Here is a 27,392-nt window from a genome sequence, read left to right on the forward strand (position 1 = left end):
CCCTCCCCTCCAAAATTCTCACAGGGGTTGTTCTTTTCTTCTGTAGCGATGCACAACCGCGAGCAGCCAGGCGGCGGGGGGGGTGGGGCGCAGCCTGGCAGACCGCGCCAGGACCTCTATAGCAAGGCAAAGGGCAGCTCCTTCCGCCGGCAGCCCCCCCGGGCCCCCGGCCGCCCCATGCAGGCACAGGCTGGGGGTGCGCGGGCGGGACCCACCCCGGACAGGCCGCCCCCGCTGCTGGCAGTGCCTCAGCTCTGCGCAGCACCGCCGTGCTCCTGCGCATCCCCCGGTGTTGTGGAGTGTGGGGGGCAGCCACAGCCGTGCCCTGCCCTCGGTCCCACAGGTTTCTCCTGGTAGCTCATTTCCCCGCGCTCTCCCTGCCTCCTCTTCCCACTCTTCACTTCCCACCTGCTGTTGTGCCCTCTTCCCTTCCTCTCCCCAACTTTCCCCACTCGATTTCTTACTTCCGACCTTGCTTCCCTCCCGTCTCATCCTCATCTTTTCTGCAATCCTTTGATCTCTCTCCTTCTCCCTTCTTCACACTTGCCCTCCACCATTTCTCTCTCTCCCCCCTTCTTCCCCATCTTACAAGTTCAACTTCCCTTGTCCCTACCATTCCTTTTTCTTACCTGTTTTCTTTCTTCCTCCTCTTTCCCACTTCCTGCTACCCCTCCCTTCAGATCTCCAGGCCTGCAGGCATGGACAGCCAGGGATCACCCCCATACCCATGTACAGATGCAGGCACAAACTAAAGTGAGCACCAGCCAAATCCTGCCCTAAAGCACCTAGTATGTCCTCAAACCCTGCCTTGGTTCTCCCAAACTGACTCTGAAACAGTGAGCCCAGTCTGGGTGGATTTCTTTCTTTTGCAGGGTAATCCTCTGAGGACCAAAAAACTGGAAGTGAAGCAATGTAGCTGGATTTTTGCATTTCAGTGACGTTTTTCTAATTAAGTACGTAAGTACAGAATGGGCTTAGAAGGGGTAGCAAACAGGAAAGGAAAGAACAAGGAGCGTTTGAGAGAGGAAAAGCTATCAGCACTTACGTCATTAACAGCTGAAGAAGTGGTGGTTAGGCATTGCTTATAGGAAGGTCTGAGAGTGCATAACGCACAAGGAATGGGAAAATACCATGGCTGAACCCAAGGTTCTGCCTCAGGCCTGCAAGTGGGCATTTGGCATGAAGTCCTTGTGTTCAGCCCAGGCATGTCAGTGTGGGGAGCACCCTGTGTGCTGGGCGAGTGAGGAGTGAGCAGGGGTAGATCTTGGTGAGAACTGTTTTGTGACAGATGCATGGAGTGGAATGGGAGATGGGTCTGAAGGAATAAGGGGTGTGAGCTTTTAATCTCCAATGAGGTCCCTGTTGTGTCCACTGGGGTCCCCTGCAATGTCCTTGAAGACAATGCTTCTGGGGTCCCCCAGGACTACAGCCACAGGTAGTACTGTCACCTGCAAGCACTTAGAACCCCTCCTTAAATAGCCCCTACCCTCACCTGCTGCTTGCAAACTCAGTCTGCTCTGCAGGTGCCACAGAAACCAGCCCTCAAAGCCCCCTGTCACTAAAACCTGCCCCAAGACCCCCCCCCCCCCCCCCCCCCTCGGGAGTCTCTGGACCTCAAAACCACCACGAAACCTGCCCCAACCCCCTCTTGCAATCTCAAAACTCCCCCTAAGGCCTAACCAAGACCACCAACGCTTCTGACAGCACCCCTGGAGCCCACTCTAACCTCCCCATCCCTAATCGTGCCTTCATCGCCCTTATGTCCACCCGTAAACAATGCTGCAGTACTTGGAGCAACTGCAGCCTCCCTACTGTCCTGCCCCCAAAAGCCCACAACTCCAAGTGTCTTTTTTTCTCCCTTCACTGGTTGGAGTCAGCCTCTTGGTACCCATGTGGTCCTGTGCGCCCTTGGTCCCATGCTGCAAGATAACAGGATGGATTGCCGGACACATTTGGGACTGAGGCACAGACCATCCAGAGACCCAGCAGTCTCGGGTCACTCCTCAGGTTTCACTGGCATTTCCTTTTCCCATTGCAGTAAGACAAGCACAAGCTTGTCTTTGACTTCACTTTTTTTGTCTGTTAATGCTGATGTTAGATTACATCAGGAGGAAGAGTGAGGCTCGGCCAGGTGGCTCCCAGGCTGTTTGACTCCCTTAAGCTCTGCTGGAGGCTGATGTACTTCCCACTATGCTCAAACCGTCTGGGGGTCCTCCTTGCCTGCAACATGACTGCATCAGCTCTGCAGTGCCCTAGCACTGATGCGCTGGTATGTGTTGTTGGGTGTGAAGGTGTCAGAGGGAGAGGGGACAGAGTGTAATGTCTTGCTTCCCTGTAAGGTGTGATTTCTCTCAACCTAGTGCGCTCTCTACAATGTTTCTCTGGCTGCCTGTGGTCAGAGTCTCTCTCCTGTCAGCACTTCCACTTGCCCTGGCCTGGGAAGGAAAGAAGAAGAAAGTGCATTGAAACCAACAGCAGCTTCTGGATTCATTAGCTGACTCTCTCGAAGAATCATACCTGCTCTAGTGGGACATCATCAGGCCTTCAGGTGTGGAATGTGCAGGCAGGCTGTGAGGAAGGATGGAGGCTGCAAGTGGAAGCTCCAAGGGGTGACTGGAGTTAACTGAGCAGGTGGTTCAGTGGATGAGATGTGGGCTGGGCTGAGCTGCTTGAGTCTGTAGTGGGGTCTTGGGCGCAGGTTTGCATTTACTTGTACATGTGGTGAGAGGTTCCTGGGGAATGCAGCAAGGTATGGAGGAGATAGGATGCTCTGTGTGTGTGTCTGGACTGCTGGGTGCATCGTGGTGGTGAGCGGGGAGTGTCTGCACATTTGTGCAGGACTACTGGCCAGCGCCTTTTTCCATGCTGGTCTGTGTTGTCAGCTGTATCAGTGTTCATGGATGAGTGTGCATGCACCAATGTCTGCATGTGAGGGAGGAGGCTGTTATGCCTGCAGTACCCTACTCATCCCTCTTCCCTTGATCATGGGCGTCCATCTGCCAGACAGGCGGAGAAGTTAACTGTCTGTGGGTGGGTGTATTTGCCTGTCTTTGTGCTGGCTGCGAGGCAGAGCTGCTCCCTCACTGGGGCTATGCCAGGGCTTGCAGGACGTGTCTGTGTGTGCACATGCATGCGCTCACATGCTTTATGGTGCAGGGGGCTCTTCCCCGACTCTGTGTGCCTGTGGAGGTGTTTTGGGGTCTGCAGAGCAGGTTTTTCCAGGTCTTCTTTGGCTCTTTTTGCTGCCAAGGAGTCTGGGATTCCTGAAGTGCTCATCATCTCTGTTGGGCTGTTCCAGGGACCTCTGGGGGGACACCTGTGGATCTGCAGGTACTGTGATCTCTCTCTGGGAATTTGTCAGGGTCTCTGGGATGTTTGTAGGGGCCCCTGGGGCTTTTACTCACCTTTGAGCTCTGTTCTTAGTGTGTGGGAGCTCATCTGGGGGTCTGCAGGGCAATTCCTACTGCAGTTCTCTGCCACATTTGGGCTGGTGCAGGGGTCATCTTGTGTGTCTGAAGCTTTTGTTTGTTTCCCTAGGGCCATGGCAGGGTGCCTTGAGGTCTTTGCCATGTTTTTCAGACAGCTTGGCAATGCCCAGAGCTGGTCTGTCTTGGGAGAGTTGTTCAGAATCTTTAAGTTCCTTCCCACAGGTGTGTTGAGTAAACAAATGTTAACTACGGAAGGCTTTCTGCTAAAGCTTTGCTCAGTGAGCTTCACTGCCAATCTGGGAATGGTGACTGAAGCAAAGTGGGGAAATTACAGAAAAACTGAATGTCATAACCAGTGTTTCAAAGAGCACAAGGTTTGCCCAGCATTACGCAGCAGGTGAGCTGTTTTTGAGAGCCGGTGGTCAGTGAAACCTTCATCTTATCCTAACTGGCATCCACAGCAGAGCAGCAGTGATTTGAGGAGAGTTAAGGCCAGACTGTTTCTCCTCATCTGTTGTTCTCACTGCCTTCTCTCACTGTCTTTCAAATGGAGAGGCATCCAGTATCTTGGCTAAGCATGCTAAGGGCAAATGCAAGGACCGAGGGGTGGAGGGTTTTTTATGACTGGCTGGCTGGCCGGCCGGCCTTCTGCCAGCAGCCTGAGCCCAGGTAGACCGACAGCCTCCAGCGCCTGCTTTGCACATGCAGGCCGGAGAAACAGGCTGACAGGAACCTCATGAAGTTCAGCAAGGGGAATTGCAAAGTCCTGTACCTGGTGAGGAACAACCCCATGCACCAGTACATGTTGATGGCCCCCCAGCTGGAAAGCAGCATGTGCCAACAATGTGCCCTTGCATGTGAGGGCACCCTCAGCTGCATTAGGCAAAGCAGTGTCAGCAGAACGAGGGAGGTGTTCCTTACCCTCTGCTCAACACTACTGAGGTCACTCCTGGAGTACTGTGTCCACTTCTGGGCTCCCCAGTGCAAGAGAGACAGGGACATACTGGACAAAGTCCAACAAAGGGCTGCAGGGATGATTAAGGGACTGGAGCATCCCTCCTGTGAGGAGAGGCTGATTGAGCTGGGACTGCTTAGCCTAGAGAAGGTTTGGAGGGTACCTCATCGATGTACATAAATGTCAGCGGACAGAGGTGCAGAGAGGAGCCAGCCAGGCTCTTTTCAGTTGTGCCCAGTGGCAGGATCAGAGGCAGAGGAAACTGAAACACAGGAGGCCCGGAACTGTCTGAACATCAGGAAACATTTTTTCACTGTGAGGGTACCTGAGCACTGGCACTGGTTGCCCAGGGAGGCTGTGGACCCACCCTCCTTGGAAATAATGCAAATACCAGCCCAATGTGGTCCTGAGCAGTGTAGCACACCAAGTGCCATTAAGTGTACCTGCTTGAGCAGGGGGCTGGACAAGACGACCTCCAGAGATCCCTTCCTGCCTCACCCACTGTGTGAGCCTGTGATAGGAGCACCCTGCGGCCACAGCGAGGGCTTCCCGTGTGCAGGGCATGGGGCTCCCGGCAGGGCATTGGAGCAGCACACTCTGCTGCACTTTGCATGTGGCGGGTGCAACCTCGGCCTTGCCACTGCCCCCCGGCACTGGCCCAGCCCCATGCAGGCATACCCTGCTGCCATGTGCGCTGCAGCCATTGCCTTCAAAAAGTGTGGCACTGAGGGATGGCAGCTCCTGCCTGCACACTACAGCCCCAGCAGTGGTGGCTGCCCACATCTGGTCCCCACAGGCCAGAGGCACGCAGGCTGCCTTGGGCTGTTGTCTCCTTCCACTGCCTGCCAGATGGCCTATGTGGCCTCACTGCGCTTGGATCTCTCTGTCAGCCCCTGACCCTGTGCAGAACAGCAGGTGCAGGGGCTGAGGCGTTGTGCTCTTCAGCGCAGTCATGTTACCGCGCTGGGGGGGGTGGCTGCCGGCCCCGCATGGTGCTCCGGGGACTGCAGCGGCCCTAGCGCTGGGCCGCGCTGCGGACCGTCGGGCGAGGGCCGCGTGCGTGCCCCGTTAGTGCGCGCCTCCTGCGAGGTGATTGGCTCCCTCCGCCCGACACGTGATGAGGCGGTGGCGGCGGTGGGGCGGGGCTGACGGACGCAGTGCGCGCTCCTCACGCTGCAGCCCGCCCCGTGACGCGCGCTGCTGTTCTGGCGCGATGGTGGCGGCGCTGGGCCCCGCAGGACGCGTGCGCGTTTCGGCCGGCAGGTCCGGGACTGCTGCCGGCGGTTACCGCGTACGCAGCGCAGCGTCCGGACTCCGACGGGCTTGGTGGGGGTCTTTGCCGTTTCGGTAGTAGAAAAGGTAACGCTCTTACTCGCCGCCCCGCCGCGGTGCTGGGTGAGCCGCCGGCAGAACCCATTGGTGTTTGTCGCCGTGGCGCCGCGCCCCGCCGCTGCTCGACTCGGGGGTGCGTGCCCGTGAGGTGGCACGCGGTCTCTGCTGCCCCCTGCTGTCGCGGCGCGGTCACTGCGGTGGGAGCGGGGGTTTGGTTTTCCCTCACCAGCGCTGCCACACGCCTGGGCTCAGGGACCCGGGAACCACCTGTCAGCGCTTCTTGTGCCGGTCCCAGCAGCTGGGCACCTGCGGCTGCCGGGGTCCCGCGGCACCAGGAATGCTGCATTTAACTGGACACAGGGAGGGCGTGGCTCTGCCCGCGCTGGCTGGGAGAGACAGAGGGGAGATGGGGGGGCTGGAGGTGGGTGCGGAGCCCATGAGCTGCTGTATGTGTCCCTGCAGCAGCTGCAAAGCCACCGGATGACAGCGGTGGTGGTGACGGCAGCCACTCAAACACGTCTGTCCACATGGTGGAGCTGGTATTTTCATCCACTAATGGTTTCTGGGAGAGGCTCACGGTTGTTCTTTGGGCAGGGAGAGAAGAATATCTTCCCTTTCTGCCATTTGAGTAAGGAAATATTTTTAAAATTGTGTCAAAGAAAAGAAAGAAAGAAAAAAAAAATCAAGCATGCTGTCAGAAGATGACAGATTCAAGTACAGTTGAAATGATGTTACACTAACAAACTTTGACTGTGAACCTATTATTAACATCTGCTTTACTTTTTGAGCCCTTACTGCTTCGAGAAGATAGTACAATCTTTCTCAGCCCCACCCTGCAGAACAGGATGGCAAACCCTGGAGACTGAGCTCCCCAAAGGAGGTTTTATCTTCCAGAACAGGGTTAGCAGGATGTCTTTTTCACAGTTTCAAACAGGAACATCCTTGAATCAGACTGAGCTTTTCCATGGCTGTTGGTCACTGTCTTGGTTTCAGCTGGGATGGAGTTAATTTTCTTCTTAGTAGCTAGTGCAGTGCTTTGTTTTGGCTTTGATGTGAGATCAATGTTGATAGCACACTGATGTTTTTAGTTGTCGCTGGGTGATGTTTATACTAAGTCAAGGACTTCTCAGTTCCTTGGGCCCTGCCAGTGAGAGGGCTGGGGGGGCATGGGAATAGGGAGGGGACACAGCCAGGACAGGTGACCCAAGCTAGCCAAAGAGGTATTCCATACCATATGATGTCGTACTGAGTATATAAACTGGGGGAAGAAGAAGGAAGGGGGGGACATCTGGCCTTATGGCATTTGTCTTCTCGAGTAACCGTTATGCATGATGGAGCCCTGCTGCCCTGGGGATGGCTGGACACCTGCCTGCCCATGCTTTTGCTTTACCCTTTTTCCCCCACCTTTCTGTTTTGTTATTATTATTGTTATCATTGTTCTTACCTATTTATTCTGTTTAAATTATTAAATTGTTCTTATCTCAACCCTTGAGTTTTACATTCCTTTCAGATTCTCCTCCCCATCCCTGTGAGTGAGGGGGAGTGAGCGGCTGGCTGTGTAGTGCATGGTTGCCAGCTGGGGTTAAACCACAGCAGTCACTTTGCCTTTCAGTCTATTAAAGTCACCAGATCTCTCCTACTCGTAAGCTCCCATTTTACAGCAGAAGCCTGTGTTACTTAACTATTAGCACCATTGATTTTTCTACCTCTCCAGGTAGAATCTCCATTTCTCTGTGTCTTCTGTTTCTCTTCTCCATTGTATCCAGTTTCCCACACTCAGTACCAGTCTTGCACTGACCTGCCCCTTCACTTTCCCTCTTATTTTCTCTAGATGCTGAGCAGTGCTCTGTGCAACACTCCTCAATGCTTTTCTGAGATTTAGAAGTAATTGGCTTTCTTACCATAGACAAGTGATTAGCTGGTAATTGTTCAAGTACAGGTTAAACTCTTGCTGCATTATTTCCATTTATCTTCCCCTTCCTGATTATTCTTTCAAATTTAGTTACAAAGCTGTGTGCTCTGCGGGGTGGCTGAAGCTGTTCATGTTGCTTTTTGTTCCTTATGTAACATATAGATACTATATCACTTTCCTCACATTGTAATGGTACTGTATGATCCTGACCTGATGGATTTATTAAGTATCCTTGTTTCAAATGTTTGGGTTTTTTTACAAACCCATTTTTTTCAGTATTCTAGCTTGGAGATTAATCAGACTTCTTACAGACACTTCAAACTGCTGCTCTTCTCAGTTGAAAAAAACACAGGTTTTTATATTCCCTGGTTTGTAATCAAGTTCAAAATAGCTTTCTCTCTGCATCTGATCCTGTGCTTGTCACGCTCACTGTGCAGTGTTGGACCAACTGCTTGGACCAGGTTTAGAGTCAATACCACAACAAATCCAGAGCTGAGATTTAAGAGTGATGAGTTTTGCCTCAATATTGCCTCCACAATATTTTATTTTTCCTCAGTATTTTCAAATGACTCCTAATATAGTTTCACATACCAAGCACTTTACTCACTAGTGTAGATCATTAAAAAGAAAAAAACCAAACCCACCATGATTATTGTATCTACGTATTTTGCCACAATGCAGGTATGTTTTTAAATTATAATTTCCAATTCTGCAGTACCAGGGTTAGTTTAAATAATTTAATTCTTCTTCTAAATGCTTTACCAAAACACACAGTGGATGGAGTTTGTTTCAAAATACAAACAGAGGGTAAGTGAAAAACACAATCCAATTTAAAAATCAATTAAAACTCCAAACATTTTTTTTGCTGAAACATCAACTTGCATTTTTCACAAGAGCAGCAATCTGGAGCAACTGCAACGTTCCATGGTACAAGTAAGCACATCGCAAGTGCTAGGTCTCACCACATTGCCCAGAACAGATGGAGGGAAGGTGTGTGAGATTCAGCACATTTTCACAGGTCTGGCATACAGCATCACCACATTCAGAGACATCTTTAGGAAAATTTAAAAAAGCTAGATGGTCTTGCTAGGAAACATGTTTGATGGCAAATTCAATTCATTCCAGGTCTCATGACAATACAGTACATTATTCCTGGAGGCAAACAGAATGCAGTATCTCCAGCATCATTTTTGGGGGGCGGGGGCAGGGGGCAGAACTGGATGAACATGGATAGTGCAATAGGGTTTTTACAGTAGGGTCTACAAAGCCAGACAAGACAGCTGATCTTTACAGCAGCAAGGTTCAGGCAGTTCCATTCTCAAATTAACACCAAGCAAAGAATGATGGAACGGTAACATAAGAGCGGTCAGGGCCATCTATTAATTCCAAATGTCTTATCTTGTGTACTCAGAACATCACTTGTGTTTCAAAAAACCTGTTTAGGACTGGGAACTTAATTTCTGTCCTATTCTAACACTTATGAATACAGACACCTAAAAAGAGATTTCTCTCAGCTGGCTTTTACCTTGGTGTGCAGTGACATCTGTCCCATCCAGAGGATTCACAATGCCTGGACAATCCCTTCTAAATGAGAGATGTTTGATGTAGTGCGTCATATTGATCTGAAATGGAAACAGTAATAACTCAAACAACTGCACAGCATCTGAGGGACAAGGTCAGGAGCTTAAAGTTAATTATTTGTATATTTTTCTGAGTGTGGCTCTGGAACAGGGACAGGTCCTCTCTTACTCTGCATGTCCTAACAGTAAACTCTGAAGCATTTGCTCTTCTTTTTTTTATTCATGGGAGATTCCAGGATGTGGACTTTCTCCTTTTCCTGTTGGAAACTACCCAGATGCTGGTGCCCTCCCTGCCACCTACAGCGCAGGCTGTTGCACCCACTCCTCTCCCTGCCATAGGAGCACCATGCTGTCAGCTGCCTCGGTGGCGCTGGTATGGGCATCATCTGCTTTCCTCCCACATCCAGAAGCAGCTGTGAAAATATCAGCCTTTGGAAACTGGGGAGCACAGCTAATGAGCAAGGCAGTCTCGCGAAGAGGGGAACAGGCTTGCCAAGCAACATGTAGATGTCCCAGAACATCCTTCACAGCCCCGTGTGAAAGCAGGTGCTAGGTTCTGTTCAGACTCATAAAGCCAAATCCATCTGGGATTAGTACATTAGGATCTCAGTGTGGCAAAGAGAGGGAAATCCAGAAGGAAAACAGACCAAGGGAACACTTACATTATCAAGTTTGAAGCTCTGTAGATTGTGAACTGTAATAGAAGAACAGTTTAACAATATAGTTCACACTGTGATAACAAGCATATATGTTTACCTTATTCTAGCTTATAAGGGAGCTCCTCTCATTTCCATTGAGATGTAAAATGGCAAGAAAATCACCAGGGTTTCTCTCTTGCTTGCAGTAGGGCATGTGATAGATAAAACTGCTGCAGTTCCCCTCCTGACATAGACTAGCCACTGCCAGAGTGAATGAAAGTATCTTTAATTTGATGTTAGGTATTTTGGTCTTCATCTGAATGTGTTCTTAATCTACAGCAAAAACCCCCAGGGGCAAAGACCCCAGGGGCAAGGAAGGAAAAAATCACTGTTATCTCTGTCACCACCTGATACACATAACTCCTCTAACTACTGTAAAACACAGAGGCACAACAGATCTAAACTAACAATTGAGCAAAGTGCAAGACTTAATATCACATGCAAGTGCCCTAAAGAAATTATCATCATCTTAGCAACTCTCAGTGGCTCTGCCTATCAATCAGCCTTGTTACAGCTGCCCAGGGAAAGAAAAAGTCTTTGCGGGTAGAGTCTGAGCAGGATATTTGCAAACAACTGGTAGTACCAAGGTGACTATCACCAGTGCCAGGGTTTGGGGTGTTTGGCCTGTCCTCCCTCTACCCTTCCTGCTTACAGCAATGTGACAATACCGGCAGCCCCACACCCCCCCAAAGGGAGCTGGAAATCAGGGGCAATGGGAGGCAGCTGATATCTTTTGGTTGGCTACTGAAATTACTTTATGTAATGCCAGAAGCATCAGTCTCAGGATGAAAATATAACTTACAACTTGATTTCAGTATTGCTTTTACCAGGTTCGTCCAAAGTCACACAATTGTCTTAAAGCAGCCAGAGGCCATGGTGCATTTTGCCACTGGTCAAGAAGCCAGACCTCAACTTTTGTCTTTGCAAAAAAAACCACCCTTCAAAAACTGTGGGCTGTTATTTAGGAGCTGGTGGAGTCAGATCACCAAATGCTGCTCCATTATTAACAAAGATCAGGAATGCTGCTCCCTTGAAGGGTTTCTGATACACAGCCTAGCACAAGACCGGCCACAACACTAAAGAACTGGCCAGAGCTAGCCTTTCCTTTAAAACATTTATTCAACATGAGTGTGCTGTGAATTCAGGTTTTTTTTCCATTAACATCTTTCAATAAAACACCAGAAGCTTTACCTGCACTTATATGAAACCCTTACTAAACCCAAAGAGATATGCATGCAGAACAGAGAACATACAGTTAGAAAAAGGAAATGCTAAGCCTAAAATATGCTCCTCCTGATGCTCTGATCTAGGGTGAGGCCCTTCCATTTCACAGTTAAAATGTTCAATGCTTAGAAACAAAGGCTGCAGTCACTGGAATTAAGGCAATGGCTCTGCATTACAAAGAGCTCAGAGCTGCACAGGTTTCAGATATTCTTGTTGCTGTCTCTGACAAGTGTGCAGACCTGTCACTGCCACTAGCACAGTGGTTTGCGTGCCTGTGCTGGCAAATGCATCAAGGAACTCCATTGGCTTTAAAAAAAGAATTCCTTCTAAAAATTTAGAAATACATGTGAAATGGTGGCCAGGGAAAGGAAAGAAGGGAGAAGGGGCCTTGGGATTATGCTATGCCATTTTTCTTAACGGTTACCAGCAACACCCTGTCTCATGTTGCAGTATTATCTGCACTTAAGCCGTGTCTTAGCTGTCGGTGAAGTATCAAGCCCTGCTGCCTTTTGCACAGACACCAGCAGGGTAACCTTCAGCAAATAACAAAGTTCTACAGAGCACTTGGTTCTGGTGGATCTGCATTTAAACTGGACTTACTGTCAAAGGAATAAAACAGTCTGTCCCCCCATCTTTATGTTGATGGCCCATTCCTGTCCCACCCTACCTTTGGACATGAGCCATATCAGAGAATGCACGCAGCAGGCTGAAATGTTAAGTACTGCTTTATGTGAGGCTGTTCTTCCAGTCAGAGCAGCTCCAAAGTAAGGTTAATCACACAGCTGCAGGAATGCTTGTGCTGGCACCGTGCAAGCAATGCACAGGGAAGGACAGGGATGCTCCTCCCGGTAGCTGCTCTCCTACAACCCTGCACAGGATGATGGCGGTTATCAGCTTTAACGCTTGGGTGGTCACATTCCTCAGCACCTGAAGTGTGACCTGAGTACTAGCAAGGCTAACAAATCTTACAGAGCAGCACCAGAGAAATTCAAGGGCACCCCTTGAGAAAGACCAGTCATTAACTAACCTGTTACACTAGTTACATTGTGCATGACCCATTTTAACATAATTGGAGTTATGGCTTTCCAAAACATTTTCCCCCAGTGGTCAGCTTGAGAAGTGGGCCCATGAGACCTCATGAGGGGTCAAGGCCAAGGGCAAGGTCCTGCATCTGGTTCGGGGCAACCTCCCTGTGTCAATACAGGCTGGGGGATGAAGGGGTTGAGAGAAGTCCTGCAGAGAAGGACTTGGGGGTACTGGTGGATGAAAAAATGGACACGAGCCAGCAACGTGTGCTCACAGGTCAGAAAGCTAACCATGTCCTGGGCTGCCTCAAACAAAGCATGTCAAGGGAAGCGATTCTGCCCCTCTGCTCTCATGAGACCCCACCTGGAGTACTGCATCCTGCTCTGGAGTCCTTGGCAAGGGTAAGACATGGACCTGTTGGAGCAGGTCCAGAGGAGAGCCACAAAAATGATCAGAGGGCTGGAGCACCTCTCCTAAGAGAGGCTGAGAAAGCTGGGGTTGTTCAGCCCAGAGAAGAGGCTCTGGGAAGACTTTAGTGGCTTTTCAGTACTCAAAGGGGGCTTATAAGAAAGATGGGTACAAACATTTTAGTGGGGCCTATAGCAACAAGACGAGGCTTAGTGGTTTTAAACTAAAAGAGGGTAGATTCAGACTAGATACAGAGAAGAAATTTTTTATGATGAGGGTGGTGAAACACTGGTAGAGGTTGCCCAGAGAGGTGGCAGATGCCCCATGCCTGGAAACATTCAAGGTCAGGTTGTACAGGGCTGTAAGCAGCCTGATCTATTTGAAGATGCCCCTGCTTCCTGCAGGGGGGCTGGACTAGGGGGACTTTAAAGGTCCCTTCCAACACAAACCATTCTATGATTCTGTAAACTACCACTGTCATTCTGGCCACTGAGTATTTATAGATACTTGAGGAAGTCCTTCACAACTTAAATTTTACTCTGAAAGTTCTGAATTGCTTTAAAATTCTCAAGAGCTTTTCTCCAAAACATCGCTTCCAGAGATACTGATATTCGGGTCCTGGACTGAACACTGTGCTTGAGGTTGTTTTACAGCAGGGCAGCAAAGTTTTGTAGAACAAGTGATGCTAAGAGACTGCCCAGACACATTCTCCTCCATGTTCTCGCACACCCATGTGGCAGCACCTTCAGAGAACACTTTTCTATTCGTTCATGATGGTTCTAAACCCCTCTAACAAAATTTCATCAATTTCCTCCCCCCTGAAGGAGTGCTGTTGTCATTACAGATAGCAATGCAAAGATGTTCAAAGGAAATGGTCAGAAACACTTGGAAGCTAAGGGTCGCAATAAGCAGGAAAAGAAAATACTTTACCATGTACATGAGACTGTTGGAAACTTTTTCCCAGTGCAAAGTGGAAATTTCCAGCTACCTGCAGGAGACAGTAATCTTTCATTAAAAGGCCTGAATCTATATAAATAAAGCAGTCATACCAGCAGTTGGATTTTCAAATTTTTGTTTAAATAAGATAGACAATAAGCAACTCATTTTCATAGGTAAAAATACCAGCAGATATTGTCCTAAAAGAAATATGAATTTCCCCTCATCCTCACAGGCAGTCATGTGGAAAGCCATAATCACATACCGATGTTGACAATAACTGTTTTATGCAGAGTATTTTAGTGGACATAAAAATGGGAAGAAGGATTTAAGTCTACTGGGAGGGAACTAACTGCTGCTGTAGTAAATACAAAATGTATCACAGAAAAGGAGTGGAGAAAGTAACTGAGAGGGTGAGCCAGCAGGGTAAGAAAACCCTTAATGCAATAAAAAACAGTGGTCCTATATATACATCCATGAAAACAAGCTGCGTTCAAAAATAAAGCACTAAGCCTACCACAATGCCCCCTCCCTCCAAAAAAACAACAAAAAAACAACAAAAAAAATCCCCCGAAAGACAAAGGTTGTTAAGATTTTAGCCTGGAATATGAAAAGGATATGGATATTAGATGCCAGTCCTCCCTGACACTTATTAGCAGTCATGCACACCCTCCCCTGGAAGATTTCAATGCATCAAGCTCATGTGCTACATTACACCTTTGATGTCTGTGCAAACCTATTGCTAATGTTAACTGCAGACCTAATGAGACTGGAGATGTACAAAAGTCCAAGTGCTTAACATTGGCCCACAGAAATTTCCCGATTGACACCCACCCTTGGACCCTTGCTACCCACAGCACTCCCCTTTGAATCTTTCCTGCTCATCACACTTTGTGACAAAGGGTCCTGTAATGGTTCAGCACCCATGATGATGCTCAAATCATGATGCCTGGCTTCATGAGTGAAAGGGTGTTTTTGGTTTGGTTTTGGGTTTGTTTGTTTGTTTTCCCAGAAATAAAGAATGTGGTCTCCAAGAATAGTACACAAAGATGTAAAAAACCCTCCAGATTTTGAATTAAAAAAAAATTAGCCTGGGCTTGATTGCTAGAATGTACTTGGGTATGTAACCTGCATGTCCAAGTGTTTTGAGCTCGGTAACCTGCCAAATGACAGGGTAGTTACATAGTCATCTGGTGTGTCTTGTACTACATTTTCATACACCATTTGCAAAACTCACTTCTTCGAGCATCTTCAGCCTTGACAACTCAAATAGTCTTGCTTCCACTGGTTTTCTAAGGAAGGGAACATTTCACTCCCTCCAGCACCTCTGCTGACAAGTTGTTGGTTACTGTTATCTCCAACACCCACTGGTGGTCTCTGTTTTGAGACTAGAAGGGCAGCTGGGACAATCTAACCTCAAAGAAGCTGCTTCTCCTCCTCCAGAAACCTCAGTAAAAAGACTCGCTAGATAGATGGTAGAAAAAGCTAAGCTTCTCCAGTCAGCACGCTTCCTACCAGCCCACACCATGACACAGAGCATTAGCCTGTTCCTACCGCTTTTCCTGACTCTCCTACAGACCCCTCTACAGGCACAAGTACCTTGCTGACCACAGGTGTTATTATAGTCCTGAGAACACCTAAAGCTGGAAGAGGAGTGGAATGCCCCAACTGTGCCTTCTCACACTTGTCACCACCATGCAACAGGCTCTTGGCACAACCTGTCTCTCACCTTGCTGCCTTCTAAGAAACGGTGCACTTGGCAGCCCTCATTCTTCTGCTCTTGCATTTTATGGCTAAATCCTTCCCTCTTGCACTGCTTTATGCTATCCAGGTTCTTGAAGGCCCAGCCTCATCACCTGTATGCTTCTCTGACATAGTCACAAGTATTACAGCACCTGCAAAATCACAAGCATCGTCTTCCCATCTTTACAGCGATAGACACTCCAGCTCAAGACTCAAATCCCTAGTGGATCTTATTTCAACAAATCAACAAAGCAAACATCAGAGACTGGACGCTGAAAGGTGGTCTGATGCTCCTGAAGGAGCCTGAGCTTCCTGATGTACTTTTTGAGATTTTGGCACAAGGATGCAAGCTGTTTTAATGCAGCGTTTAAGTCTGAAGAGGGCTTTAGCTGTCCATTCAGACAGCCAAGTCAATCCTCGGCAAAGAAATTTGCTACAGAAACGACATCAGTGTCCCACAGTTCTGAGCAGCTTGGAACTTACCCATATGAACAAAGCATCTGCCTGTTTCTGTTCCTCCCTTCCACTGTTTTTTGGGCAAGACTGCAAACATTTGAGGGATTGTTAATGGCAAACTTTCTTCATTGTTCTTCTACCTCTGGACAACATCTCGGTCACCAGAAAAAAACAATTGTCTTTCTTGGTTCCGTGTTATGCTGGACAAAACAAAAACTTGAAGGCTGGAATCACGAATCCCTCAAGATGGAAACATCTCTGGGGAAGGATGCAACTTGACAGGTGGGACTAAGTTACTACAGAGACAATAATAGCAAAGGATTGTCCAGAACCTGTGGACCATCACAAATCCATTCTTATACAAATTTGCAGGTAGAAAGAATAAGAAACACTGAATGACACCCGTTGTTTGTGTGAGTGATAGGTGTCTGGTCTTTGCTCCCATAAGGATGCAAAGCCTGCAGCAGAAGCAAGAAGGCAAAGCCATGACCAAGTTTTATTCCAAGACAGCTCACATAATCCTGAAAAAATTTACACAGCTCCCCTCTGGACACTAAATAATCCCAGAAAAGGTTCTGTTTGCTGAGATACAATCTTTGCTACTGCCCTTAAACAGGCATGCAGACAAAACAGACAACCTAATTCTGCAAGCTCTTAACAATCATGAGTGCAGCATAAGCATACTAAAACACAACAGTTCTCACCATTCTCTGAACAGGTGCCCAGGAGGATTTCCCTGCACAGACCTTCACAGACATTTTGGGGAAAAACCCAAACCACATATGTCACATTAACTGTACTGATTCAAGCACTAAGCAGATGTAAAGGTTACCAAATGTCCTCTAACTCTGCCCCGTAACAGCTTTCAAAGTGATTGGCATCCAAAGCGTTTAGATCAAACACCTTTTCTTCTTCTTTCTTCAGTTCTAAGACAAAAAGAGGATTCAACATGACGAGGCATGTCTAGAAACACTATCTGGTACTTCTGTTCTACACACAGTAACTGTTCTACACATGAATGCAATGATTTCATGTCAGAAGCTGCGCATCCTGCACCCAAAGCCCACCTGAAAGTATGCATAGAGCCTGTTGAGCTATAAAGTAAAATCAAGAAGCAGAGTAGCATTTGTCATATCAAGAACACCCTCCGTAGAAAGAGTCAGCCACCTGTAAGCCTTGCTGTAGCACAGATCAGATGTTACTTGCACAAAGGCTTTGTTAAAACTTTTGTGGTGTCCTTCACATGGCTACAAGGGCAGACTGAGAACCACCTCTTCTTCCCTTCCCTTCCCTTCCCTTCCCTTCCCTTCCCTTCCCTTCCCTTCCCTTCCCTTCCCTTCCCTTCCCTTCCCTTCCCTTCCCTTCCCTTCCCTTCCCTTCCCTTCCCTTCCCTTCCCTTCCCTTCCCTTCCCTTCCCTTCCCTTCCCTTCCCTTCCCTTCCCTTCCCTTCCCTTCCCTTCCCTTCCCTTCCCTTCCCTTCCCTTCCCTTCCCTTCCCTTCCCTTCCCTTCCCTTCCCTTCCCTTCCCTTCCCTTCCCTTCCCTTCCCTTCCCTTCCCTTCCCTTCCCTTCCCTTCCCTTCCCTTCCCTTCCCTTCCCTTTTCCCTTCCCTTTTCCCTTCCCTTCCCCTGCCTTTTGCAGATGCTTCTGATCTCTCAGTAGCTGACAGGGCAGGATCAGGCCCCTGGCTTGTGCGTGTGGCTGTGATGTCATATTTCTCTATTTATCTGATTGGTCAAGATCAAGCCCTTCACTTCTGCAACTGCTAGTGATGTCATGTGTCTCTGAGTAGCTGACAGGGCAGAAGCGGGTATCTGATATATGGATTAATAGGTGGGTGGATGTTCTGGTGGATGGACGGATGAATTGGAAGGTTGGTGAGTGGGCAAAACTTGAAGCTCTTGTCACTCCAGGTCCAGCCACTCCTGAATGTCAAACTCCGGGAAAATGGTAAAGAGAGTGTCTTTATGCCTTTTTGTCTCCTAGGCACACCAGGTGTGCCCTATTGTGTCCCTCCATGGGGCATGATGAAAGAGAGGACACAGCAAAATGTTCCCACACTCTGAACAGCTTCATTGTTAAAGGAGAATTTTCTTTTAACCCAAGGTGTTCTGCCAGCACTTGTTACTTAGTGAAAAGAGCAAATGGGGAGAGTGGTGGAAAAGGCAAAGGCTGAAGGGCTTTATCTATCACTGGTGCTTCTCTGCAATGGTCATTGGGAAAACACAGAGTCTGGACTCTACCTGCATCCTGTCCCAGCTTCTAATCCTAGAAAAACATCTTGCCACACAGCAGGTTGTGTCTCCTTGTAAAAAGGAATTCAGAACCATTGGGCAGGCCTCATTTACACCATGTCGATCCAGGGAGGAGGTGGTGTGTGCCTGAAGCTTCCTACAATTCTGAGCATCTGAACTGACGTCCACTGTATGGTGTAAGCCAGCATTGAGAGGGGAATCCTTGTGCAAGCAGGCTGCAGAGCTCTCACCCAATTTCCACCCTCTCACTCAGGAGCATGATGGTTTTGGCCTCTGGTATGCCCCTGTGCTGGGTCAGGCTGTATATTTTCTTTGGGAGTAGATGCTGGATGAAGTGGCCTGACCTCCAGCGTGATTTACCATGTAGAGGTGACCCCTCATCTTACCCCTCCTGCCCATGTTTCTCTCCCCAAGACATCAGCCTTCTACAGATGCAAACCATAAGGTATCAACTGTACAGATATTAGATATTAGATGGGACCTGGACAGCAAACACAGGCAAGCCAGAGGGGTAAGGAGCTGCTCTGGGCTTGTGTTCTTCTCTCTGACCCCTTATCCTTCTACCAGATTGCACAGTCCAGAGATTAAAGGCTGAGCTGCAGTGTTTCACCAAAGGAGGCTGAATTTCAGATGGAAGTAAGGACGGAGTGTGATGGAAATGTGGTGGGATTGGGAGTGAGTTGGAGCAGAGGACACACACTCACATACAAACACAAGCATACATTTTGGGAAGAACCATGGAAATGTGCATCTCTCAATGAAACCCACAAGACTCAGACACAACATCCAGCTTTATTTGAATAGACCCAAGGTGGGTTGGAAGGTGAGGAATGGGTAAGTCAAAACAATTGCCAGCTGAACATGCACCACTTCTGCCTCTTGGGGACTCTGAGGCAGACAATGAGGAATCAGGTGGGGCCCGAGGGAGTAGATTGCCTTAGCTAATAGAGCAGAACCTTTAGGGAATTCTCCTTCTTCTCCTTCTCCTTCTCCTTCTCCTTCTCCTTCTCCTTCTCCTTCTCCTTCAGAATCCCTCTTCCAGATCCACAAATGAGGGAAGCAGCAGCATCAGAAATGGCTTCTCTTCAGTGTTGGACCCCTAAAGGAGATAGATTTGGGCATCAGAGGAGGAAGCAGGGTGAGAATCACAGTATCATAGAATCTTTTAGGTTGGAGAAGGCTTTTAAAATCATTGAGTCCAACCGTAAACCTAACACTACTAAATCTATCACTAAGATCTATCACTAAACAATGTCCCTAAGTGTCACTTCTGCACCCTTTTTAAGTACTTCCAAGGATGGTAACTCAACCAATATTGAGAAGCAATCATTTTTCAAATTCTTTCTCCATAATAATCTACCAAAACAGCTTTGAATAAAATGTTTGCTTCCTTTTCTTTGGAAAACAAGATGGAATAACAGTCAAACCGGGTCATTTTCTGTAAAATAAAAGGAAGTCCCAGGATTTAAAAATTCTAAATGTCCTAATGAAACGGAAATATTTACCTGTTCTCTTCATCAGGCAGTGGGAGAAGAAAAAGATGAGGCCATTGATGGTAAAGAATGAACCCCCAACAATGATCTCTCGAATCCAGCCGATTTTATAGCCTGGATAGGAATCAACAGTGACTTTAGGCTTAGCACAACACAACCTTTCACTGCCCAAAAAAAAGCCAGACAAAGTGATGTGACAGTTTTTTCACTGAGATCTATTTCTCCATTACCCCTCCTTATTTTGGTGCTTAAAAACTCAGGCAGGCATGGCAGTGAGCTCATTTAGTGATGAATAGAGAGACTGAGGCAGACAGATGGATGATCCTAGGACAGGAAGGGATGGAGGTGAGACTCATGGATGACTTCATAGGCAAGCACACAGGGAGTGAATTAACTCATGATGAGTCACTAGTTACTTGACGCTGTAGTGAGGAAGGGTTTGAAAACTCACTTTTCACATTAACATTGATCCAGCGGCTCCTTTCGGATCGAACAGGACGCATAGACTTCATTACAAAGTAGGCACAACTGTAAGACCCAGAGACATCCTCTCCTGTGATTTTGAGATCGTAGCTGTAGTTTTTCACATTTGATACTGGGATGGAGACTGCAAATCCAAAGTCTGCATAGTACTGGACTTCCCTAACGTTATCTGGAGATGAGGGGATGGAGCAGAGGAGCTTGACACTGTTCCCGGATATATAGACTTGCTGCTGAGGATCCAGGGATAAAGTTGGGGCCACGGGAGCAGCTGGGGGTGGGGGGTGGGGGGGTGGGGGAAAAGAAACAAAAACCTTATCAAAACATAACCCAAGCAATTGGCTGTCTATTGGCATCAGGACCTGTGCGCAAGCCCCACGATTTTTCCCAGTGTTATAAGCTAGTCTTACCTAAGAATTTACAAAAGATGTGTTATTCTTCTGGTTATTTTCCATTCAAATACAGAGCCCTGGACGATCAAAAAGCTTCTGGGGGGTCACTTGTGGCTCTCTTTTCTATGCCCTTCTTGAACCATGGGCAGAGGAGAAAAGACCCACGCAACACAGTGTTAAGAGCTCAGAGCAGCTTATGCAGTTTCTTTCTCTTCACTGAAGTGTAGAAAAGAAGTATTTTTACATGCCCACAGTAGGAAGGTGTGTAATACACCCCAAACCCAGATGAAAGGCTTGGGGAGGCTCACTGCTGGAAGACCTCTTAGAGGTGACACAGCTGTTCGGCCGACTAATTCCTGCTTTCTCAGAGAAATGCAGGAGCAGAAAAGGAGCTTGTGAGGAAGGCTCTGCTGAGGGATCTAGACAGGCTGGATTGATGGGCCGAAGACAGGTGTATGAGGTTCAACAAGGAGAAGAGCTGGGTCCTGCACTTGGGTCACAATAACCCTACACAACGCTACAGGCTTGGGGAGGAGCGGCTAGAAAGCTGCCTGATGGAAAAGGACCTGGTGGTGCTGGTTGATGGCCAGCTGAAGATGAGCCAGCAGTATGCCCAGGTGGCCATGAAGGTCAAAAGCATCCTGGTTTGTATTCGAAAGTGTGGCCAGCAGGACAAGGGCAGTGATTGTCCTCCTGTAATTGGCACTGATGAGGCCACACCTTGAACCCTGTGTTCAGTTTTGGGCCCCTCACTTCAAGAGGGATGTTGAGATGTTGGAGCGTGTCCAGAGAAGGCCAATGAAGCTGGTGAAGGGTCTAGAGAACAAGTCTTACAAGGAGCGGCTGAGGGAACTAGGGTTGTTTAGTCTGGAGAAGAGACTCAGGGGATATCTTAGTCCTCTACAACTACTTGAAAGGAGGTAGTAGGCAGGTGGGGGTTGGTCTCCCTAATAACTAGCAACTGGACAAGAGGATACAGCCTCAAGTTACACCTGGGGAGGTTTAGATTGCATGCTACGAATTTTTTTTTCACTGAAAGGGTGATGAAGCACTTGAACAAGCTGCCTGAGGTGGTGGTGGATTCATCATCCCTGGAAGTAATAAAAAAATTTAGCAATATGGTTTACTGTTGGACTTGGTAGTCCTGGGTTAACAGTTGGACTTTATGATATCAAAGGTCTTTTTCAACCCAAATAATTCTGTGATTTTATGACAGTAAGCTGGAGCTACTTCATCTGTACATTGGCAACCAAGTGATAGGGCCATGGGAGAAGATGATGCTTTAAAGGGAGCCGTGCAGCCCCTGGGCAAGCCATAGAGACAAAACCAACCTACTCTGGACCTTAATTGAGAGAGGAAGGCTCCTGTTGGAAGGAATTTCTTGCCCAGAGTCCTCCACAAAGTACATGCACGTGTATGTCCCAGCTGATGCTGTTGAAGCCTTGAGCTGGAGCCAGGCAAACGGGAGGGGGTATGGTGCTCTTAGGTCGATTTGCTCCCCGCTTTGATTGAAGAACCGAAATCCGCCTATTTTCCTTTGTGTTGCAGCTGAGCATATGATAGCAAGATGTTCCCCTTCATAATAGAAATGATAACTGGGGTCTGTGGAGAGGGTAGGGACCGGCAGCAGGTCTGGGGAAGAAAGAAAGGATTTGGAGGATGGTAGGGAACTTTCCTTTTCCCTCCTTTTTAAAAAAACACAACTCAACCTCGCCTTGTCTGAGTCCAGCTGGAGAGAATCTTGTGAGAGGTCAAGCTGCACTTACCTGCAGAGGACATAGCCAATGGCAGCAAGTGGAGGAGAGCTGTGAGAGAGGGCCATTGAAATGACAAGAGAGGGGAGGCTGCAAAAAAAGAGAGAAAAGATATCACTTACACAGACACTACCCTATGAAGACCTAGCCCTTCTGGCCATCAGGCAAGATCATGGCCCCTCCACAATACCATGGATTCTGTACAGATCATCATTCCTTTTTGTGCCAAGATGACATGGAATGCCTAGACTGATCACTGAGAAAACCTGAGAAAACAATTTCACAAGCCAATGAGGCTATGCATGGAAAAAAAAATTACAAAACTCATCATGCCCCTGAACTTATCTTTTAGCTACATACAGCACATGTTGTAAGAGATTATTTCTTCTGTTAGAAGAGATCTGGTGATTGCAAAGAATTGATTGATATCAGCACTAGCAAATGACATCTTGAAACTTAAAGAAATGGAACTGCTGGAGTTCTTATTGGGTTAGGAAGGACAGGAGATGTCATGGGTCCTAGCAGGGAAGAAGGTACGTATGGAGATGAGGTGAAGAACAGGATGAGCTCAAGGTCTAATGGCATCAAAAATGAGGCTACAGGCAAGGAATCTTGTTATGACTAGCAATGAGGTGGGGGTTGTTGCTTGCATTAGAGGTGAGGAGGGCCCAGGGAGCTGTGGTGGGCTCGTTCTGGCTGGCAGATCAGCCCCACACAACCACACACTCCCCCTGCCCCCAGCACAATGGGAATAAAGGATCAGAAGAGCAGCAGTAAGAGAACTTGTGGGTTTGGATTCAAAGAAGTTAAAGAAGTAATGGAAAGAGGAAGATATCAAGTGATGCAAAGGCAATCACTCATCACCCCCCACAACTGCAGGGACACCCAGCCAGAGCCCGAACGATGGCTGCCTGTCCCAAGCCTCTTTTCCCTCTGGTTTTATTGATGAGCATGACTTTATAGGGCATGGAATATCTCTTTGGTCAGTTGGGGTCAGCCATTCTGGTTCTGTTCCCTCCCAGCTTCTTCCCACCCCTAAGCTTCTCAAGAACCCATTCAAGAAGACCTTGACACCATGCAAATGTTGTTAGCCATAGCCAAAGCTCTGGTGTGTTACCAACACTCTTTTAGTCACAAATCCAAACGGGCACCGTTGCAGGCTGCTATGAGGCAAACTAACTGCAACCAGCCAGACCCAGGACAAGAGCTAGGTGAAGTATGAAGGAAGATGTAGGATGCCATTGGGTGACATGGGTTTTGCTGCTGCGGGTGTGAGGCAACAGATCTAATTGGCTGTCTTCTGCTGAAAAGCGTCTCCCCCACCCAGAGCACTTGAATGTAGTGTCCTTTGTAACACGGTGAGATGCATGCAGGAAGAGGTTGCGTGCAGGTGCGTGCCCCTTCTTTTTAGCCCCCACTGGTGATGATGAAAAATTAGTGCTGAACAGAGATGGGACGGAAGCAGGCCTAAGCATTAAAAGCCCTGGAGCACAGTTTTGACCTGAAACAGATCTTAGAACAGAACTTTGTTTCACCCCAGGCCAGGGACAAACAAGTCCCAGTCTGATTCTCATGCCAGAAAACAGAGAAAAATAAGGAAGCAGAACAGCTGATCAGACCTGATTTCGAAATAATCTACACCAGAGAAAATGAAAGAAAGTAGCGGTACTGATATTTAACAGCTAGAATCACTTGCTGAAAAGACCACATATTGGGATCCTGTCCAGCATCACCACAACAATGAGTTTTCAACAAACTGTTCTTCATATTCAGAGAATAGTGTTATCCAGCTGAGAGGAGAGGAGAGGAGAGGAGAGGAGAGGAGAGGAGAGGAGAGGAGAGGAGAGGAGAGGAGAGGAGAGGAGAGGAGAGGACAGGAGAGAGGAGGCAGAGGAACAGGTTTTTATAGAGGACCATAAAAGACAGGAGGGAAGACTGAATTGAAAGCCAGAAAGGAGAGAGGGAGAAAGCAGAGACAACAGCAGCAAAAGAAAGGACTTGAGAGGGATGTAAGGCAGCAGAAGGGCTAGAGGTGAAAGAAAGGACAAGAATGGAGAACAGAGAGGGTAAGAGCTGAGAGAAAAGGAAAAAGGAGAAGTAAACATATCCATGGGGGAGTGAGAAGGCAGAGTGGAGGCAGAGAGACTCACTGAGGAGTATCACAAGGAGGTAGACGGTCATGGCAGCACAATCCACGGTGTGCTCAGGGCTCTGTGCCAGGCTGTCCAGGAGAGGAGCGTGCTGCCTGGTGGCTCTGTCCTGCCTTCTCCATCTGTCTAACCCAAGCTGGGTGGTCAGAGGGGTAGGGAGAGGAAGTGCTGCATAATGAAGCAGAAGCCACTACCCACAGATCTGGGAGCTCAGGGAAGCTACACCCTGTATGTTGCATGTCTTTGTATTGTCATTATCTTTTCAGAGATACGTTCCACCCCAAATGCTCTAGGTCACCTTTGGACTGTCTTTTTGCCCCATGAACCATAGTCCACTTCATCCCTCCCTTGAACTGGGGGACTGATGGTGGCCATTTTCTACTCTCTCTTGCCTTAGGGGTCTTCTTTATAGCAAGTGACAAAAAGGGTCAGCAGCAGCAAGGTTTTTATTATTCTCCCCATTTCCCAGACCACAGGATCCAGCCTTCCCTTTCTGTTTTTCCCTAGTTACCATCATGCCTGTGATCAAGCCAAATGTGCCAAGACTAGAAATGTCTATGTTCTAGTGACTGGCAGCAAAGTGGCTGGGAAGTGACATCTGCTGAGAAGTAGCACGAAGATGGTTTCCACAACTTCCCCTTGCATTGCATCAGTAGTGGAGTGGCACCAGCAGCTGTATAGGGGCCGTTTTTGGATGATTCGGAAGCTGCAGAGGACTGGAGGCCCCATCTTAATATACATCAACATCCAGATAAAACGCTGGTTTGGATTTTCAAAGCAAAGGATAAGAGAAACAAGCCTTTTCTTCTTCCTTGTTTCCTCCTCCACTGAGACAGAGAGGAGGCCACCAGTGAGGCACCTTTGGAGCAAAGATGTGATCCAGGTAATCCTGAGATCAAACACCACTTTAACTAACCAGGGCTGAAGCGTAACCACTTGTGCCACCTTTATGGTGGAGTTTTTGGTAACCCACCTGGCTTGCAGCAAGTGTACTGTCAGTATCTGAAAAGCCTTGTAGGAGGCCCTCCTTGTGTCCTAGACCTTGGCAGTGTGGTGTTAGCTCCCATCTTGCACATTCAGAGGCTCAGGGTAGGAATGAGGAGGTATCACCAATCTGAGCTGCCACCATCCTATGTGCATGGCACGGTTTCAGAGGATGATGCTGAGCATCGCTCAGTATTTTGGGGGCTCAGGTGTGGTGCAGGCATTGAAGGAATTCCCAGTGGAAGAGCATCCTAGGACCAGAAGCGCTCCTCCCTAAAGTGGGTGCCTCGTGCTCACTAGCCTCACATCACCTTTCCCCTGCCTCACTTTGTGTCCTCTGATGTGATCCTCCTTTGCCCTTGCTGCTTACTTCTCCTCCTCTGACAGATACAGGTCGCCAGCAGCAGCAACGGGTAGGTGCAGCAGCAGCTGCACATGCAGGCGGCAATGGGATGGATGGAGACCAGGGCTGTCAGTTAGATATGCAAGGGAAGATTCACCACTGCAAACTGTCAGCCCTGCCACCTTCTCCATCGGCACTAGTTGTGGCTCTTTCAGCAACGAATAACCATGCTCAAGGGATGCTGAGCCCCACAGACATCAAAGGGCAGGCACCTTGCAAATTCCAGCAAATACAACCACTGCTGGCACAGGGGGAGACCTCTGAGAAAACTGCAGCAGGGAAAAGCGCTCAGAAATTCTTGGCTGAACTTGTCCTGGTCTTCAGCAGCTTTTGTGAGAGTGACTGGTCGTCTGACCAAATTGAGCACAGTTTATGTTAGGGGTTTGGTTTTTTTTAGTTTGGTTTTTTTTTTTTTTTTTTTTTCCAGAGGTGAACATAGCAATGTGGCTGGCAGAACAACCACAATACATAACTAACAGTCCTATTCTTTAGTCAGTTCTTCCTCAGCCCCTGATGGGTCAGCAGCAGGCTCATGGCCTGGAGGGACATTGCCAGATCTTTTCTCTCCACTGTGGGCCATGCTCTTTCTCATCCTCCTGCCACATCCCAGGACAAAGAAGGTCCTGGTGGTCTGCTTTGATCCCCAGAGCCTTCTCCTGCCTCTCCCCAGGTGGTGGATGCTCCTGCACCTTCCCCACAGAGCCGTGGCCGCTGAGCTAGCTCCAGCTGCTCAATGTCTTTCCTATATCTCTGTGTCTGTGTGGGTGGGAGTGCATGGTGTGTGAAGCAGGGAGCTTTGCCTGGGCAAAAATATTTCAGAAGGGGCAGAAAATGCCAAGAAGAGTGAGCAATGAGAGAGGGGACAAGAAGGTCAGAGTAAGAGGCTGTAGAAGTGCTCCATGGAGGATCAGGGACCCCCTGCAGCCCATGGAGGACCCACAGTGGAACAGATGGATATCCTGCCCACAGAGAGCCACAGCAGAGCAGAGGAAAAGTGTGAGAAGAAGGAGTGTCAGAGAGAAATCGCTACATACTGACCCTAACCCCTCAGCCCCATTTCCCTGTACCACTTTGGGATGAGTAGAAGAGTCTGGAGTCAAGTTAAGCATGGGGAACCGGGAGGAAAGGTTTTGTTTTAATGTTACTTTGCCCCAACCAATAATTATGCATGTATTTTAACTGGCAATAAAGTCAGTCAATTTTCCCCAAGCAGAGTCTGTTTTTCCCATGACAGGAATTGCTAAGTAATCACATCCCCGCCCCCCCCCCCCCCCCCCCCCCCCCCATATTTATCTCAACTCATGAGCTTCTTCATTTGTGTTCTTTTATTTTTCTCCCCCATCCCACTGAGGGGGAGTGAGTGAGCAGCTGGGTGAGAGTTTGGCTCCTAGCCAAGACTAACCCACCACTAGAGTAAGGTGATGAAAATGTTCAAAAAGCAAAACATTTTTAAATGATCCAAAGTAAAATGAGTGAAATAAGAGCATAATGTTCTTATTTATAGTAGTCATATTTGATGGAAGAACACTCTGATTTTTCCCATATAGACCAACACCGACCACACAATAAGACATAAAACATGGACAATCACTTTTCAGACCCTGCCTAGATGGCCACAAGATGAGTCATACTTGCCCCAACTTGAAATGCCTCATGGGACAGAGCTGCCTCTAGGGCGGAAGAATGGATTAGTGACCCTCATGGGGCCATTTCCATCTAGGGGCTTCTCAGACCCATGGAATCTCATGATCAGTAGAGACAAGTCTGGTCTCACTTCTTTATGAT

At 48.2% G+C, this 27,392-nt stretch overlaps 2 protein-coding genes and 1 long non-coding RNA gene across 24 annotated transcripts in view; 1 reads left to right on the top strand and 2 right to left on the bottom strand.

The window, feature by feature from the left end:
- LOC129737458 (uncharacterized) overlaps window positions 1–26,859 on the top strand; it is a 142,462-nt gene extending 115,603 nt beyond the window's left edge. For 9 of the 21 annotated variants that reach the window (XR_008735344.1, XR_008735343.1, XR_008735346.1 and 6 more), the window contains 2 exons: window positions 873–9,302; window positions 9,437–15,222. Coding sequence is in view for 4 of the 21 variants with exons in the window: in XM_055727909.1 (XP_055583884.1) it covers window positions 9,117–9,219 (103 nt within the window). In the remaining 17 variants the exon portion in view is untranslated. Of the gene's footprint in view, window positions 1–872; window positions 9,303–9,436; window positions 15,223–24,727 lie in introns of those variants that run through there. The other 12 variants (XM_055727911.1, XM_055727913.1, XM_055727917.1 and 9 more) reach the window with 9 other exon arrangements.
- Window positions 7,108–15,980, bottom strand: LOC129737463 (uncharacterized). The gene is made up of 2 exons (XR_008735355.1): window positions 15,229–15,980; window positions 7,108–9,249 (listed from the first exon to the last, which is right to left on the bottom strand). It is a non-coding gene; the product is annotated as an uncharacterized LOC129737463 (long non-coding RNA).
- LOC106631667 (uncharacterized) lies at window positions 18,725–24,732 on the bottom strand. Of its 2 annotated transcripts, XM_027816396.2 has the most exons (7): window positions 24,221–24,732; window positions 22,083–22,160; window positions 21,652–21,948; window positions 19,896–20,195; window positions 19,457–19,558; window positions 18,956–19,050; window positions 18,725–18,925 (listed from the first exon to the last, which is right to left on the bottom strand). In XM_027816396.2, exons 1-6 carry the CDS (start codon window positions 24,249–24,251, stop codon window positions 19,037–19,039), a joined length of 822 nt encoding a protein of 273 aa, XP_027672197.1. In that variant the 5' UTR covers window positions 24,252–24,732; the 3' UTR covers window positions 18,725–18,925; window positions 18,956–19,036. The 2 variants fall into 2 exon arrangements, with proteins under 2 accessions (XP_027672197.1, XP_027672200.1); XM_027816399.2 differs by lacking the exon at window positions 21,652–21,948.
- Window positions 26,860–27,392: the final 533 nt, after the last annotated feature.

This window comes from Falco cherrug, chromosome 16 (genome assembly GCF_023634085.1).
Source record: "Falco cherrug isolate bFalChe1 chromosome 16, bFalChe1.pri, whole genome shotgun sequence".
Classification (NCBI taxonomy): Eukaryota; Metazoa; Chordata; class Aves; order Falconiformes; family Falconidae; genus Falco; species Falco cherrug.

Coding starts and splice junctions, on each gene's coding strand:
- LOC106631667 (XM_027816396.2), bottom strand. CDS start 24,251: ATGACCGTCTACCTCCTTGTGATACTCCTCA. Junction 22,161..24,220: donor CCTCCTTGTGATACTCCTCA/GTGAGTCTCTCT, acceptor CTTTTTTTGCAG/CCTCCCCTCTCTTGTCATTT. Junction 21,949..22,082: donor ATTGGCTATGTCCTCTGCAG/GTAAGTGCAGCT, acceptor TTTCTTCCCCAG/ACCTGCTGCCGGTCCCTACC.